Here is a 17,211-nt window from a genome sequence, read left to right on the forward strand (position 1 = left end):
CCATGTACTTCCAGCAGATTTAATCCAAGAACCTGCAGTCTCAGGCTTCAAATCCAACTGCAGTGGTGCTGGGTGTTGAATTAGGTGATGCTTTGTGTGCCCCATCCTAAAGCTAGATCCTGCTCAACAGTGGGGGCAGCCCTTGCCTGAATTAGCTCTCTACCAAAGCATTCCCTAAAAAGGTCCATCCAAGGATAATGTGCAGAAAAATAGAACATAAAAGTATATTTAGAGCTTGGTATCGAATATGAAAAAATACATTTAAAAGGGACAAAGGAAACAAATGAGTAACAATGGTTATCTCTGGGAAGATCATCATTCATTTATATTTTTTCTTTATAATTGTCTTTCTTTCTTTCTTTTAGAGACAGGGTCTGACTCGGTCACCCAGACTGGACTGCAATGGTGCCATCATAGCTCACTGCAACCTTGAACTCCTAGGCTCAATGCTATCCTCCTGCCTCGGCTTCCCAAGTAGCTGGGACTGCAAGTGCATGCCACCAAGCCCAGCTAATTTTTAATTTTTTTTTTTTTTTTTAGAGACTGCATCTTGCTATGTTGCCCAGTATGGTCTCAAACTCCTGGGCTCAAGCAATCCTCCAACCTCAGCCTCCCAAAGTGCTGGGATTACAAGTTTGAGCCACTGTGCCCAGCCTATAACTTTCTATACCCTCTAATATTTCTGTAATATAGGAAAAGATGCTGGACAAAAGCTGTGCCCATGCCAAAATTTACTCATTGTAAATTTGTCCTCCAGTCTCTAGGACATCCCTGCAGAAAGGAGAGAAGCAAGGAGAAGGAGTGACAGGTGTTTTGTCAGGCCTGTATCTTCAGCCAGATACAAAGCCCCCACATGTACACCTGCTCTCATTATGTCTCATTCGTGAGCAGTTAATCAAGTTAATTATGAGCAGTTGAGCCCTGGGAGCTTTTACTGACAGTGCAACCTATAATTTCTTTGTAAGTTACAGAGCCAGAGATGAAGGTTACTGCTCTTTTAGGAGCCCTGCCTCCAGTTTTTGCTTTTGTTTCTGTTTTTATTTCATTGTTAGCATCCTTTGGAGACCAGAACAGCATTGACAGCCCCCCAGATGAGCAGCAGAGCAATTCTTATACTAGTGGTCAAGCAGCTTCCTATAGCCCAAAGGCTATAGGAAGAAAGGGTAACTGGCTGCCTATAGTTTACAAGATGAAGCTGCCTTGGGCTCTGGGTCTTGGTGATTTAGCCAGAAGATTGTTTCTCAGAGCCCAGCCCTTCACATTCTCCTAAAGGCCTTCTTCCTGGCACAGGTCAAAGACAGAACCTGAGAGAGGGAAATGAGCCAGAACAAATATGTCATCCGATGACCTCACCCTCAGCAAATGGACAGAGAAGAGAGCTAGAGTGAGAAGGCCAGAACATCGAGCACCATGAAAAGAAACTGCTCAAGCAAGAGAAGTGGCATGTGGGCTTTAAAGATCAGGGTTAGAAAACAGCAGCCTTGACCTTTGTGTTGAAGTAGCGGGGTGAGGATCTCTCACAGAAGTGTTAATTCTATACTCCTTCCCCAATTCTGAGTAGGTGCCTTTTACATAGAGATGATCAATGTGTCCTTGTCTAATTAATTACAAACTACCCCCGGGGTATTCATCTTCCCTTTTCCTCACCTCTCCTTTTCTTTTCCCTGAATTCATTCATTTATTCCACACATTTATTGAATACTTACTATATTCTAGACACTATGCTATCTAGAAATTAAAAATGAATATGAATTCAAAGATGAATGAATCACAGCCCCTTATGTCAAAGAGCTTACATCTGAGTTGTCTCCATGTGTGTAGAGAGGGAGGGAGGGAGGCAAATATGTGGTCTTTATGATGGTGTGACAGGGCCTGTATTAGGACATGTACCAAATATGGTAGGAAAATTAAGTGGGGGAGGGTCAATTAGTTATCAGTAGTCCTGGTCAGAGATATCTTCATGAAAAGGTGACCCCTGAGCTAAGCTTTAACATCATCTGGACAGAATTTCTAGAGGCAGAAAGGGAGCAGGAGGTAGTACAGATACACAAGCAATAGGCAGAGGTGAGAATAGGAACTGCTGCCCAGAGCATAGGTTTATAAAAGGCAGAGTCAGCAATAAGGCTGGAAAGGTAGGCTGAAGTTGAACCAAAGGAAACCAGGCTAGCAGATCTGCACGTAATTCCACCAGCAATGTACCATCCATGAGAATTTCTAAGTAGAACGAGATCAGACCTGTGTCTCAGCCAAGTTATTCTGGCCACAGGGTGTAGGATGAATTGATGGAGACAGAGACAACAGATTGTGGTCTCTTCCATGGGAGAGCTCATTACAAGAGCTCAAGAAGTAACAAACACCTAACAAGGAGCAGCATGAAGAGAATGCTAACATCAATTGAGAAAGACATTGCAAGGAGTCACAAGAGGTAGAATTCACATGTATATTGCAAGCAGGAGGAATCAACCAGACATCAGGTTGAGTTACTAAAGAATCTGAGAGCACATTCAAACAATGTCTAGATGGTACTCAGAAATTTATCTCTTAACTTTGGCAAAGCATCAGGTAATAAACAACCTTGAACATCTAAGATAAACAGATTGGAATGAGTGTTAAGTTGGGATCTCATAGATGTCAAAGTCACTCAAAGGCTGTGTGGCATGTGGAAGTCACTTCACCACTCAGCCTCAATTTCCTTTTCTGCAATATGGGGATAATCATGGAATCTATTTCATAGGGTTGTTGTGAAGGGGAGATAAGATAACCCTTGTGGAGTGTTTAGCAGAAAGCCAGATGTAGCTTGCAATGAATGTCACCTATTGTTACTACTATTATTATTATTAGCACAGGAGGGAAGATGCACACTGAATAATGTTGGCCTTCACTTAAACTACCATCAGGAGAAAACTCAGCCACATTTTCCAAGAACACTTGTGGTGCTCTTCAGTGGTTTGCATAACACATACTTGGTTGAAAATCACACCTCATAATACTTAATTTAAAAAAAAAGTAATAGTCATCCAAATCTCCAATGGTTTCCCCCAATTTAGACAAAAATCTAAAGTCCTTATGGTGGCCCTGTAAATCCTATATGATCTGGCCCTAGCTCCCTCTCTAATACTCTCTCTACTTTCCCTCTCACTCACTTTACTCCAGCCATGTGACTGACTTTGCTGTTCCTCAAACATACCTGATATGCTCCCACCTCAGAGCTTTTGCACTTGCTATTCTTTCTGCCTGGAATGCTCTTCTCCAGAAATCTTCATGGTTTGCTTGCTCTCTTCTTTCTAGTCTTTGCTCAAATTTCATTTCTTCATATAGGGCCTTTACTAACCTTAAAATTGTACCTTCTATCTGTTGCTATTCCCATATCTTACATTATTTTTATTCATTGGACTTATTGTCCAAAAGGATGTTCTGACATCTTGTTATATATGTAATAGTTTATTTATTTATTACCTGTTTTTTTTTCCACTATAAGCTTTTTTCTATTCAACCTATTCTTGTGCTTAAAATAGAGGCTAGTATTCAGTGGGCTCTATTGAATAAATGAACCATATCTATTGAATAAATGAACTACTTGCTACTGGAATCACTCCCCTCTCTTGGTTTTCCTGCCTTTCTTCCTACTTTTTCACATGTTCTTCTCAGTCATCTTTACTGGGTCTTCCTTCTCTGGCTTCTAAATGCTAGTGTTCCTCAGGACTCCATCGTGGATCCTTTTTTTCACTCTCCTTAGATGATCTCATCTAGTTCATGAATTTAAATACCATCTTTATGTGGCTTACTTCTGAATTCTTTCTCAAGCCCAGAACTCCGGACTTACATGGTCAATTGCCTACTTGACATCTCCACTTGAATATATAGTAGGCATCTCAAAATGAACATGTCCATAATAGAACTCTTGATCCACCCCCTCCACATATTTCAACCCAAACCTGCCACCCTTTAGAATTTCTGAATAGAAAAAAATCAATCTGGTTGGAAAGTGGGGAAAGCTATTCTGTTTATGTAGGACTTAACTAAAATAGGAAAAAATCAATTTTATCAAAGAAGGAGAGGAGCAGTGGCTCACACCTGTAATGCCAGCACTTTGGGAGGCTGAGACAGGCAGATCACTTGAGCCCAGAAGTTTGAGACCAGTCTGGGCAATGGCGAAACCCCTTCTCTACAAAAAATACAAAAATTAGCTGGGCATGGTGGCGCACACCAGTAGTCCCAGCTACTTGGGAGGCTGAGGTGGGAGGATCACTTGGGCCCATGGGACTGAGGCTGCAGTTAGCTGTGATTGCGCCACTGCACTCGAACCTGTTTGACAGAATGAGATCCTGTCTCAAAAAAAAAAAAAAAAAAATGGACCTATGAGGAGAGGAGCAGATAATAGAAATTATTGGGAGCTTTGGACCTTGGACCCTCCTTGGCATTAGCACTGTTTCCCTCTGCCCCAAAGTCCTCCCTATCTTAGTAAAAGCACTAAGTGCCAGTGGGTTACTCAAGCCAAAATCCTAGGACTCCTCCTTTTTTCTTACTCCTACAACCAATCCATTAGCTAGTTCTATTTTTCCCAAAATACAATTTGAGTCCAGCCTTTCCTTTTTGTTCGAGGTTGCCATCATCACCCACATGGACTCCTGAAGGAGCCTCTTAACTGGTCTCACCATGCCCATTCTTAATGCTTTGAACTCTTTCTCCAAATAGAAAACATGACGTTTTTTTAAAACCCTTAAATAGAGTAGCTCTCAAGTGTCCTCACCACAAAAAAAAGTATAAGTATGTGAAGTATTGCATATGTTAAGTCATTTGATTTAGCCATTCCACAACATATACATATTTCAAAATATGTTGTACACAATGAATATATACTATTTGTATCTGTCAATTAAAAATAAATAAATAAATATAAAATAGCCCCCCTAAATGAACACCAATTGTACTTAGAGCAATACTCAAACCCCTTACAATGGTCATGGTCAAGCCCAAATCTCTGTTGATCACTCCAACCTCAGCAAGCACCATTCTTCACCTGACTAGATACAGTACAGCAACACTAACTAGTCTTCCATCTGTTCTGAAGAGATACCCAATTCTTTATCACCTGAGGCTTTTACACATACTGTTTCCTCTGTCTAGAACTCTCTTCTTTCAATTCTTCACATGACTAGCTCTATTCCTTCCATCCTTTCTCATTATAAAAGCCACCTGCTCCTCATAGAGGTTTGCCCTGATCACCCATCTAAAAATTTGGTAGTTAAATCTAAATATGGTTTTAAAAATGTTAAAATATGAAAAAGCCATCTTGCCCAAGGTGGAGTAACAGGAAATGAATGTATCCAGTAGCTTGAAACAAAACTGCAATTACTTTTGCACCAACCTAATAAAAAAACGTCAAAATATATGAAACAATGTTTCCAGACACTAGACATTGGGGAGTAGAGATGAGTAACCCCTGAAAGAACCACAGCAAACAAGGTGAGCTCTGTGATTGCCACAGGTAGCTGCCTGGAGAGAGTACCGGAATGCAGTATCACAATGGGTTACCTAGGCAGAGCCCCGTGGCATCTCCTTGAGTTGAGGAGATGGAGGTGGGTGTCCAGGTGCACCACAGTGGATAGAGTTTGCAGGGCAGAGTACCAGAAACAAGGGAACAGCACAATGACCAAAAAAAAAAAAAGGCTCTGGAGATGTGGTAAGGATCTCCCTTGAAGCCTGAGCTGAATACTGATCAGTGCATGCGTGGGAAGAAACTACACAGAGCCAAAGAAAGAACAACCTGAAAGGATTACAAGTAACCATCCTTGGAATTCACATAGGACTAGAAATAGTTTGTATTCCCATCAGCCAAAGTGGAATTTGGCTCTAAATTTTATGGAATATCAAGTACAGTACTCAGAAAGATGTTGTATCAGTAGAGGAGAAAATTAGCCTTAAAGATTGCTCTGATCTCAAATAACAAAGCAGAAAAGTAAGCCGAAAAAGAGTGAAAACCAGCCTCAAACTGTTTCCAAGTAACAGAACTGTGTCCCAAAACAAAGCCCAAAAATGTTTATAAGAATATAGAAATATGCAGCATTAAACAGGGTAAAATTTACAATGACCAGCGTCCAATCAAATATTACCAAGCATACAAAAGTAGCAGGACAACATAATCCATAAGAAGAAAAATCAATCAGTAGAAACAGACCCAGAAATGAAACAGATAATACAATGGGTAGACAAGAATTAATGGTTATTATATTACACGTTGCAACTGTATTCCATGTTAAACAACGTAGAGGAAGGATAGACTATGTTAAGTAGAGATATGCTTAAAGATTTTTAGATTTTTTAAAAATACCCAATCAACTTCTAGAGATGAAAATAAATAATCTGATATGAAAAATACACTGGATGGAATTAATGCAGATTAGACATTACAGAATAAAGTATTAGTAAACACAAAGACACCAATGGACACTATGCAAAATGAAACAGAGAAAAAAGACTGAAGGAAAAAAATGAACAGAGCATCAGTAAACTGTGGGCAACTTCAAGCAGCGTAAAGGAGTAGCGAGGAAACTTTAGGGGATGGATATGTTCATTATCTTGATGGCAGTGATGGCTTCACAGATGTACACATAAGTTTAAACTCAATAAATTATACACTTTAGACATATTGTGTTTATTATACTTCAGTCATATCTAAATGTTGTTATAAAAAAAAGCAACGTGAAATTAAAATCCCAGATGATACCAATGTGGGAGACAGAAGTGGGATGGTGGTGCATGGAGTGGGAAAGTCTGAGTGGGAAGAAGTAATAATTTTCTAAGCTGCTTGTCTATTTGGGAAGAGGGGATGTGAATACCTATTAGCTGTAAAAGTTGTGATAAAAATGTAAGTTTTAAAACAAGTGCACTAAAATTTATGGGTAACAGCAGAATGAAGAAAAATAGATTGTATAACCTTAAAACCAGTGGAAGAGAAAGTACAGCAAAAAATACTTATCAATCCAGCTAACACAGAGAAGGAAAAAATTAGAAACATAATAAACAGGCAAGAAAATAAATTGAACAAAGCTTTTTATTCAAGAAACTAAAAAAAAGAAACATAAAACAGCCTGAAGTAGAAAGAAGGAATTAATAAACTTAAGGCAGAAATGAGTGAAAAGGGAAAGAAAAACTGTAAAGTGGATCAATAAAACTACAAGTGTTTTTTAAAAGATCAATAAAATAAAATTTGGCAAGTATTAAGGAAAAAAATCTGGAAGGCATAAATAGGAATGAAAAGGAAGGGGACTTTGTGTGTGTGTGTGTGTGTGTGTGTGTTTAAAATTACAATCAACTGTTACATTTGTTTTTATGCCAATGTTTTTTAAAGTCAGCTTTGTTGACTTTAAAATGAAACGCACCTATTTTAAGTCCATAGTTTGATGAATTTTGACAAATATATACTACTAATAGCCGCCAACACCACAATTAAGGTAGAGAACATTTCTGACAACCCAGAAGGTTCCCTGTGTCAGTTCTCAATCTCCCCTCCCCACCTCCTGGCTCCAGGTAACTGCTGATATGATTTTTATAACTACAGTTTTACATTTTCTCAAGTTTTGTATACATTGAATCACATCCTATGTATACTTTTATGTATGCCTTTTTTCACTCAACAGAATTTCAAAATTCATCCATGTCGAATATCAATAGTTCATTCCTTTTCATTCTTGAGTAGTAGTCTACTATATGAATGTGCCACAATTTATCAGTTCACCTGTTGATGAACGTTTGGGTTGTCCAGCTTGGAGCTCTTATGAATAGTTCTACTCTCAAAATTCATCTACAAGGCTTTGTGGATATATATTTTCATTTTCCTAGAAGAATGGAATTGCTGGGTCCTATGATAAGTATAAGAAACTGTCAAGCAGTTGTCCCACCAATAATGTATGAAAGTTCCAGCTGCTTCAGATCCTTGCCATATTTTATACCAATACACTAGAAAAATCTAAATGAGATAGACAATTTTTCCAGGAAAATATAATTACAAAAATTAGGTGAAGAAAACTAAGAAAACTGAGAAGACTAATAACTATACACAAGATATTGAAATGGTAGTTAAAGGTGAACTAACCCTCCAAAGATATAAAAGATCAGAGAGTTTTACTAATAAGCTCTACCAACCTGTCAAGGAATAGATAATTCCCATCTATTATTCTATCTGAACACAACCCTGATACCAATATTTGGTAAAGAAAATACCACAAAATCTATACAATTCAATATTACTATAATCAAGGAAGCCAAAATTCTATATTATGTTTTTTAAAAAATAAGCAAAGCCTCATGATCAACTATAGTTTATACTAGGAATGGTAGGATGCATCAACGTTAGAAAAATCTAGCAATATTCTTTATGTTAACAAATTAGGCTGGGTTCAGTGGTTTACGCCTGTAATCCCAGCACTCTGGGAGGCCTAGGCAGGCAGATCGCTTGAGCCCAGAAGTGTGAGACCAGCCTGGGCAACATAGGGAGACCTTGTCTCTACAAAAAACAGAAAAATCACCGGGGCCTGTTGGTGTGCACCTGTAGCCCCAACTACTCCGGGGGGTGAGATGGGAGGTCCTACTTGAGCCCAGGAGGTCTAGGCTGCAGTGAGCTGGGATTGTGCCACTGCATTCCAGCTTGGGTGACAGACTGAGACCCTGTCTAAAAAAAAAAAAAATTAAAAGATAAAACCGTGTGATTACCTGAAAAGATCCAGAAATTTAGCAAATTTCAACTGCCATTCTTGATTTTAAAACACATACATACCCCATATACACACACTTAGAAAGCTGACCCGAGAAAGGAATTTTCTCTGGGAAACATAATTAGAAAACCGAGAGAACCAACTAGCACGATGTAAACTAAAATAAGAGATCAGTAGTGTGACTAAATACATAGGACCAAAACTAAAATCAATACCTTCTCTAGACATCAGCAGTAACCAATTAGAAAATACAATTTTTTTAAAGAAATTTTTCATAAAAACTCATTGTTAATTAGGAATAAAATTGACAAAAAAGAAACAGTTTTATGAGGAAATCTATAAATATGTAAGGATATTTTAAATCTCAAGCTCTTCCTCTATGTTTCCTTCTAACACTTATTTTTAAATGTACTTTTAAAAAATTCGGTTTCGTTGGTTCACTGGTTTTTGTCATCCTCTCCCCTCATTCGATTGTAAACTTGAGGGCAAGGAAGATATTATTTGTCATGTTCCTCATACATGTTCCTCAACACTTTTCACAGTGCTTGGCACAAAGCTGGCTGGCCCTTTGTACCTGTAAAACACGTAAACACCCACAGCTCCTCTTTTTCTCTACCTACTTTGTCGCACATTACGCAATAATGTACAGAAATTGCTCCAGGCCTCCCACGTGACAATGCCTCCGCCTGCCATGCACCCAGCCAATCAGAGCACTTGGCACCTGCGACCACGCTCTCCCCCCGACCTCACCAAAGCGGCCCGAGCCGGAATCTTCCAGTCTCAGGCTGTTTGTTCCCCCAGCAGGGCAATGCGACTGCGCGCCGCTTCCTGATTGGCCGAGAGTTGCGGGCTGCGTGCGCAGCCGCCTACCTCGGTTACTTAGGGCGGGAGCCCGGCGAGGGCGCCGGTGCTTTGTGCTATCTAAGGCCAGGAAACGTGTCCGCGCTGCGATGCCGAACCGCAAGGCCAGCCGGAATGCTTACTATTTCTTCGTGCAGGAGAAGATCCCCGAACTACGGCGACGAGGCCTGCCTGTGGCTCGCGTTGCTGATGCCATCCCCTACTGCTCCGCAGACTGGACGGTAAGGCTGGAGCGGAGTGAGAGGGCTGAGCAGGGCAGTTGGGCAAGCCGGAGGGTGAGGCGGGAGGGCAGAAGGCCTCGAGGAGGTCAGGCGGCTTGGCCCTGCCAGAGGAAGAGGAAGGCCCCTGTTTGTGGCCCTGGGCAAACCGACACCAGAACCACCTCCCTGTAATGCCCCAGCATCTGCCTGCGGGCCCTGGAGCACGGGATCCTCACGGCTGTTTCTCTTCTTTGCCCCTTCAATCTCCAAAAGCTTCTGAGGGAGGAAGAAAAGGAGAAATACGCAGAAATGGCTCGAGAGTGGAGGGCTGCTCAGGGAAAGGACTCTGGGCCTTCAGAGAATCAGGTAAAGTTAACAAGAGAAGAGCCGCCATCTGCCTGGCACATAGGCGTATTCAGTAAAGGCTGGATGAGTGAATGAGTGAATGTCAAGGGTAGACTGCTTTGGGGGTACAGTTAGTGCGAAGACGACGTTCTTCTTTTCCCCTGGTGTCAGAATGCCTGTTAAAAAAAAACAACAGCCTCCACAACTAGGGCATGCACACATTGGTGTAATTTGGTGGTGAAAGGCCTGGGGAATTCCTGTTAGGAAACCTGCAGACAATACACTTTGATCAGTAATGGGAGTGTAAAATCTAGGGGTTGTACTAGATGACATCAAGGTGTCCCTTTCAACTCTTCTGTGATTAATGAGCCTTAGCGGGGGTGGGGGGTGGGCAGTGGGGGCTTAAAAGTAGTTTAGACCATTCTGTCTTTTTTTCTTTAGCAAAATATACCATTCTTTTAAAAATGACACCTGAAACAAAGCCAGCTGCTGTGTTTAGAATATTGAAATAACAAGACTTGGATTAGTTGGTGTATGTGTGTATGTCTTAGAAGAGTTGAATAGGCTGGGCACGGTGGCTCACGCCTGTAATCCCAGCACTTTGGGAGGCGGAGGTGGGCAGATCACTTGAGGTCAGGAGTTTGAGACCAGCCTGGCCAACATGGGGAAACCCCAACTCTACTAAAAGTAAAAAATAAAAAAAGCTGGGCGTGGTGGCAGACGCCTGTAGTCCCAGCTACTCAGGAGGCTGAGGTGGGAGAATCGCTTGAACCCGGGAGGCGGAGGTTGTAGTGAATCTAGATTGCGCCACTGCACTCCAGCCTGTGCGAAAGAGCAAAACTGTATCAAAAAAAAAAGAAAGTTGAAGTTTATTTGGGCAAATTTCTGTGTAGCAGAATGTTAAAAGTACTAAATAAAATTTGTTGTTGATTTGTATCAGGAAAGTGCAAGGTAATTGTTGGTGCTACCCCACCCTTTGTTTTTTCCATTCTTACATGGTAAAATTCCATTCTTAAACTGTCAACATTGGATTGAAACTCAAGAGATAGTTTTATTTTGTGGATTTATGAGTAGAAGCTCAGTTGAGTTTGTACTTATACTTGCAAGCCTTATTCTTACAAGATATCTCTCCTCAAAACTTAAGCTATGGTGTATGTGTACCTCATGTGAGACTTGGAGACAACATAATCTGGTTTTGACTTTAAGTGAAAAACAAGCAACATTAGAGTACTTTGGGGCATGGTGTGCTTTTGGCCACTGGCCTGGCATGTAGTAGGTGGCTCAGGATGATTATCTTGGATAATCAGTAGTGGGCAAAATGGCTTTCAGTAGTAGTGGCATTGGTTATTTACCACTCCCCTTCTGATTCAGAATATTTATAATTTGTTATTCTGCCTTTGGGTGTTGGTATTATTGACAGATATATTTATTCACTGGATTCATTGACCTTGGTAATCTATAGGCTGTTTTGCAGTTATTTAGCTAAATTTTAATGTATGGTCTAAAGTGTCCAGCAAGAGTTTATGTAGCCAATCATTCTCTTCCTCTTTAGAAACCTGTTTTCACACCACTGAGGAAGCCAGGCATGCTTGTACCAAAGCAGAATGTTTCACCTCCAGATATGACAACTTTGTCTTTAAAAGGTGATCAAGGTAGAGTAATCCTGAAATATTTTGCTTAGATAAATTTGAGTGCCCAAAACACTATATTTGTCAGTAGAAATGTTTTCTGTTCATTTTGATCCACCATTTCAAAGTAAATAACTGCAAGTGTTAAATATTGTGGTACTGACATGATAAAAGATTAGGTAATTTGTTGAAATAAAATAGGAGAGTGGTTTTTTTTTTAACAAAAATCTGGTCTGTTTCTACCACTTTATATGTTGTTAAACATAGGTATTTTTTAGACTTGTTTACAGTTGGACACTTAAATACACTTAAAACAAAAGTAAACAGGTGGAATAACGTTTTCAGAGCTATTCTACAGTGTGATGACTACAGTTAATGTAATGTATGTTTCAAAATTGGTAAGAGTAGGTTTTACATATTCACACCACAAAAAGTGAGGTGATGGATATGTTAATGAGCTTGATTTAATCATTCCACAGTGTATACATGTATCAAAACTACATTGTACCTCATAAAAATTATTATTTGTCAATTAAGAATAAAATATTTAAAAATCCTGGGTGGTGGAGGGGGCTTATAAAGATACAAATGAATTATGGAACTTGCCAAGAAGAGAACATAGTTAATAAGGGTCGTTGCTATTCCTTCTGGCTGTTTTTATTGTGTTCTGCCTTTGTTGAACACTGATAAACTTTTAACAGTCTTAAATGTGGCCAATCTTGGTAAATAACACTTCACACATTCTCACATTCCTTTATTGCTTTAGAGGATTTATAGGTGGTCTTATATGTATTGGTAAAAAGTGAAAAAAGAATGAACTAAATTGTTCATAGTTCATATTACTTGAACTATGAACAATCAATCTTTCTACATTGATTCTGCTCAGCTTCGTTTCCCAGACCTATATATTTGTTGAACATGGGTCACTGCTCTATATCATTCCTGAGATTCAGGACTTATCTATGGCCGAATTATGTAGAGCTGGCTGCAAGTTGGAATAATTTTGTTGCTTCATGCAAAGAGTGGTTACTTTAATCCTTGATAATTGTAATTAGAAGAATTTTGATTTCTTTATTTGGTACGGCTGATTGGTTTTCTCTTTTCCAGCTCATTTAGGAATATAGGAACAGAAAGAAAATTGTTCTAAAACATTTTTTCCCTTCAACTAAAGAGGTTTTTGTGGAAGAGGTAAATTTGAGACTTTCATTTATTCATTTTATCTTACAATTTATTTTTTAGCTCTCCTTGGAGGCATTTTTTATTTTTTGAACATTTTTAGCCATGGTGAGCTACCTCCTCATTGTGAACAGCGCTTCCTCCCTTGTGAAATTGGCTGTGTTAAGTATTCTCTCCAAGAAGGTATTATGGCAGATTTCCACAGTTTTATAAATCCTGGTAAGTAGTCAGAGTAGATGCTAGAGCTTAAACGTGTGTGTTTTTTTTTTAATCTTGACTTTATTTGGTAATAGTACTTTTTCTTACAAGCTCATGTACAGCTGTGTTCTTAATGTAACAAGACTTCATAATACTTACTGAAAAACTGTTAGGAATTAGGTGTTGACAAAGGGTTTTTTGGTTTAGGCTTTTACCTCAAGTTACCATTAAAATCAGATGGATAGACTATCTGAACAATTCATAGCCTGCTATTCACCTACCTATGGCCTTACATCTTGGGATTTTCTAAAAGCTGTGTATGCCATGATCTTTTCTTTCTCTGCCTCATCCTTCACCTCAGTGGTAACTAGCTTTTTAAGCTGCTATTACTTTGTAGCCTTGAAGAAATTACTTAACCTCTCTGAACCTATTAGCTCATCTGTAAAGTGGGGATAATATCTATTGGAGGATTGTTCTAAGGAATAGATGACAAATATGGAAATAGCCTAATACTTAATCAGCTCTCAGATATTATCAGCATCTCTTCTTCCTACTGTTCCATCCCATTAAAAAGCAAGGTAGGTATGAACACATAGGATTTGATACCCTTGAAGGTAAGTAGGAAAAATATATAGGGAGAAGAGATTGGGGACATGACTTCATTTTTAGTTTTGTCAATTATCAATTACTTTAAAATTAATTAGGACATCCCAGCACTTTTTCCTCCTCATTTTTAGATGACAGAAAAACTAATAATCATCCTACTGACACTTGTGAGTGTTGCTACTTAGGACAAGTCAAAGAGCTGCTTTTCGCCACATAGGTTGTAAAATATTAAAAAGACAGAATTTGGGGACTGTTTTTACTCTGAGAAACGCATATACACCTTGCTGTATCAACGCCCTTATGGCCCCCTAAGGCCCATGCATGGACGTGGAGCTAAGACTCTTTTGACACATGCTTTCTTTATCTAGCATTTCTTTCTCTGTAAGGAGTAACTTACTTTTAAAAGTAGCTTAGACAATATACCAAATTCCTTAACAGTTTTCATACCTTTGGTTAAAAATAAACCCTATAAAAGTTTAATCTTTTGTATTTTCATGTAAAAAAAATTACCTTTCTGTGTGATAACTTGGTCATCTTATAAAGTATTACTGTAGCACTAGAGAACTTTGAAATTTCTTCTTCTTAACACGATCTTTTGTATTGCAGGTGAAATTCCACGAGGATTTCGATTTCATTGTCAGGCTGCAAGTAAGTATAAAGGAATGGGGTAGGATTTGCGACTTGAATGTATTCATATCTGGTTAGACTTACTCCTTTTACACACAAACTATAAAATAAGAGGAAAATAACTTTAGGTTATTGTTAGAGAATCTGCATAGATGTGATAGATGGTGTCTGTGATCTTTAAATTTTTTATAGACTGATAATATACTGTCCCTTTTCAGGGAATTGTTTTATTTTCTGTATATATCCTTTGACCTCAAGGTCGGCTGTTCTTAGTGGCTGGGTACTTAGGAAAGCCTTTTAAGAGGTCTCAAATTATCTAGATTTAGGACTATTTTCAGGGACATCCATTTCAGTTATGTGTTAAAAGTTAATACTTCAAAAATAAAGAGTTCTGAATTTTTTAGATGAGGAAAACAGTTTTCTAAGTATTTTGCAACCAAAGGGCATGACTGTATATCTAAGCCCTTGAACTAAACCCTTTTTCTGGGAATTAGGTTTTAAGTGATTTTCTGCTTAAATAGAATGAAAATCGGAATAGGTTTATTTTTAAATGTATATTAAAAGTGTCAGTGCATAGGGACTATTTAATGATTCCTGTCTATAAGGTAATTTTTTTTTTTTTTTTTTTTTTGAGACGGAGCCTTGCTCTGTCACCAGGCTGGAACGGAGGGGCGTGATCTCGGCTCACTGCAACCTCTGCCTCCTTGATTCAAGCAATTCTCCTGTCTCAGCCTCCTGAGTGGCTGAGACTACAGGCACATGCCATCATGCCCAGCTAATTTTTATATTTTTAGCAGAGATGGGGTTTCACGATGTTGGCCAGGATGGTCTCCATCTACTGACCTCGTGATCCACCCGCATCATCCTCCCGAAAGTGCTGGGATTACAGGCAATGAGCCACCGCGCCCAGCCAGTAATTTTTTTTTTTTTTAACTTAAAAATGTGGACAGCTAGCCTGTAGAAGTGTTTGAAATTAAAAATAAGTTTTTCGGGCCGGGCGCGGTGGCTCACGCTTGTAATCCCAGCACTTTGGGAGGCCGAGGCGGGCGGATCACGAGGTCAGGAGATCGAGACCACGGTGAAACCCCGTCTCTACTAAAAAATACAAAAAAAATTAGCCGGGCATGGTGGCGGGCGCCTGTAGTCCCAGCTACTCGGAGGCTGAGGCAGGAGAATGGCGTGAACCCGGGAGGGGGAGCTTGCAGTGAGCCGAGATTGCGCCACTGCACTCCAGCCCGGGCGACAGAGCGAGACTCTGTCTCAAAAAAAAAAAAAAAAAAAAAAAAAAAAGTTTTTCATATCTGCCACAACCAGCAGCTATAATACTTATAACACTGCTCTTTATAAATGAACATATTTTGGACTTATATTTGGTTGTATATTTTGAATTCTTAATATGTACTAATTCATTATTTGACTGGAATCAGGGTTGTAGACTATGGAATAAGAAATGTAAGGGAGAATTGTTTTAGTAGTTCCTTTTTTTTTTTTTTTTTTTGAGACAGACTTTTGCTCTTGTTGCCCAGACTGGAGTGTGTAATGGCACAATCTAGGCTCACTGCAACCTCCGCCTCGTGGGTTCAAGCGATTCTCCTGCCTCAGCCTCCTGAGTAGCTGGGATTACAGGCATGCACAACCACACCTGGCTAATTTTGTATTTTTTGTAGAGATGGGGTTTCTCCATGTTGGTCAGGCTAGTCTCAAAACTCCTGACCTCAGGTGATCTGTCCGCCTCAGCCTCTCAAAGTGCTAGGATTACAGGCATGAGCCACCGTGCCTGGCAGTAGTTCCTTCTTACATAGCTTTGAATGGAAAGTAATTACAATATGGAAGAACAATTTTGTACTTGCTTTAAAGTGTGAACATAGGTAATATCCCCAACTGTTACATCATCTGAGGTTATTGACCTAGATGGCAGTTTAAAAAAATAAATAAATAAATGGAAATTTAGCCAGTGAATTAATTTTCACGTTTTTACTTAAACTCTGTTTCAGCTTTATTCATCTGTTAAATGCATTGGAATCCCTACTATGTGCCAGACATTCATTTCTGAGACTGTCACTGGCTTACTGTTTCTTTGCTATTTTGATTCTGTTAAATCCTTCTTAAAAATCTATTTTTGACAACCTATTTTTACAACCTTTTCAAATTAATCAGATTAACAGAAAGCATGATTCTTTAAAAAAATCTATTAAAGATTCTAGAAATGTTTTCTTAATTTATTATTCAACCTAGTCGAAACTGAGTACAATGTTTCTCATTCAAGGAAACTTAAAATGTTTGGAGCTTACCAATTTGAGTGTGTCTTAAGTTGCCAATTTGATGATCCCGGGAAATATGCCAATTAAATAAGATAAATGACTATTAGAGTGACACCTGTCACCATAATAACTAAAAATGCTTATGCTAATGTAATTGAGCTGATTTGGAGGAGACCATGTTTTGTATAGTAACACACTGGAACAAATTTACATGTGGATGTGAAGAATTTGAGTGATATTTAAGGAACATGCATATGGATCTCTCAAATACTCCTGTGCTATCTAATCTTTTATGAACTATGAGTGAGAGTATAGGAGGTCCTGGTTCTTCTCCTTCCCCACTCTAGCCAGATGAGCTCTGCTTCTCTCCATTTTACTGGTTAATGATTTTCTTGAAAGAAATTCTGCTTTAAAACATCAACATTTTGAAAATTGCTTTCAGTTTCCTATACAAAAGGTCCATCAGCTTTTCAAAGGAAGCTTCTACACACAGAGCAGATTATAACATTTATTTAAGGTATAAAGAACATTAATAAAAAAACACCCACAAGTCAACTGAAAAAATAGCACATTTCCAGTGCCATTGAAAGTCCCT

At 39.1% G+C, this 17,211-nt stretch overlaps 2 protein-coding genes across 5 annotated transcripts in view; one reads left to right on the forward strand and one right to left on the reverse strand.

Annotated features, from left to right (window-relative positions):
• Window positions 1-9,406, reverse strand: part of ILDR2 (immunoglobulin like domain containing receptor 2) — an 81,651-nt gene extending 72,245 nt beyond the window's left edge. Inside the window, exon 1 of the mRNA XM_063625050.1 lies at window positions 9,335-9,406. The gene's annotated coding sequence lies outside the window, so the exon portion shown is untranslated. The remainder of the gene's footprint in view (window positions 1-9,334) is intronic.
• A 134-nt stretch (window positions 9,407-9,540) lies between these two features.
• Window positions 9,541-17,211, forward strand: part of MAEL (maelstrom spermatogenic transposon silencer) — a 33,357-nt gene continuing 25,686 nt past the window's right edge. Inside the window, exons 1-5 of one of the 4 annotated variants that reach the window (XM_063625052.1) lie at window positions 9,541-9,796; window positions 10,049-10,141; window positions 11,673-11,772; window positions 12,988-13,143; window positions 14,335-14,376. In XM_063625052.1, coding sequence (XP_063481122.1) covers window positions 9,665-9,796; window positions 10,049-10,141; window positions 11,673-11,772; window positions 12,988-13,143; window positions 14,335-14,376 — 523 coding nt within the window. In that variant the 5' untranslated portion in view covers window positions 9,541-9,664. The remainder of the gene's footprint in view (window positions 9,797-10,048; window positions 10,142-11,672; window positions 11,773-12,987; window positions 13,144-14,334; window positions 14,377-17,211) is intronic. The other 3 variants (XM_063625053.1, XM_063625055.1, XM_063625054.1) reach the window with 3 other exon arrangements.

This window comes from Symphalangus syndactylus, chromosome 12 (genome assembly GCF_028878055.3).
Source record: "Symphalangus syndactylus isolate Jambi chromosome 12, NHGRI_mSymSyn1-v2.1_pri, whole genome shotgun sequence".
Classification (NCBI taxonomy): Eukaryota; Metazoa; Chordata; class Mammalia; order Primates; family Hylobatidae; genus Symphalangus; species Symphalangus syndactylus.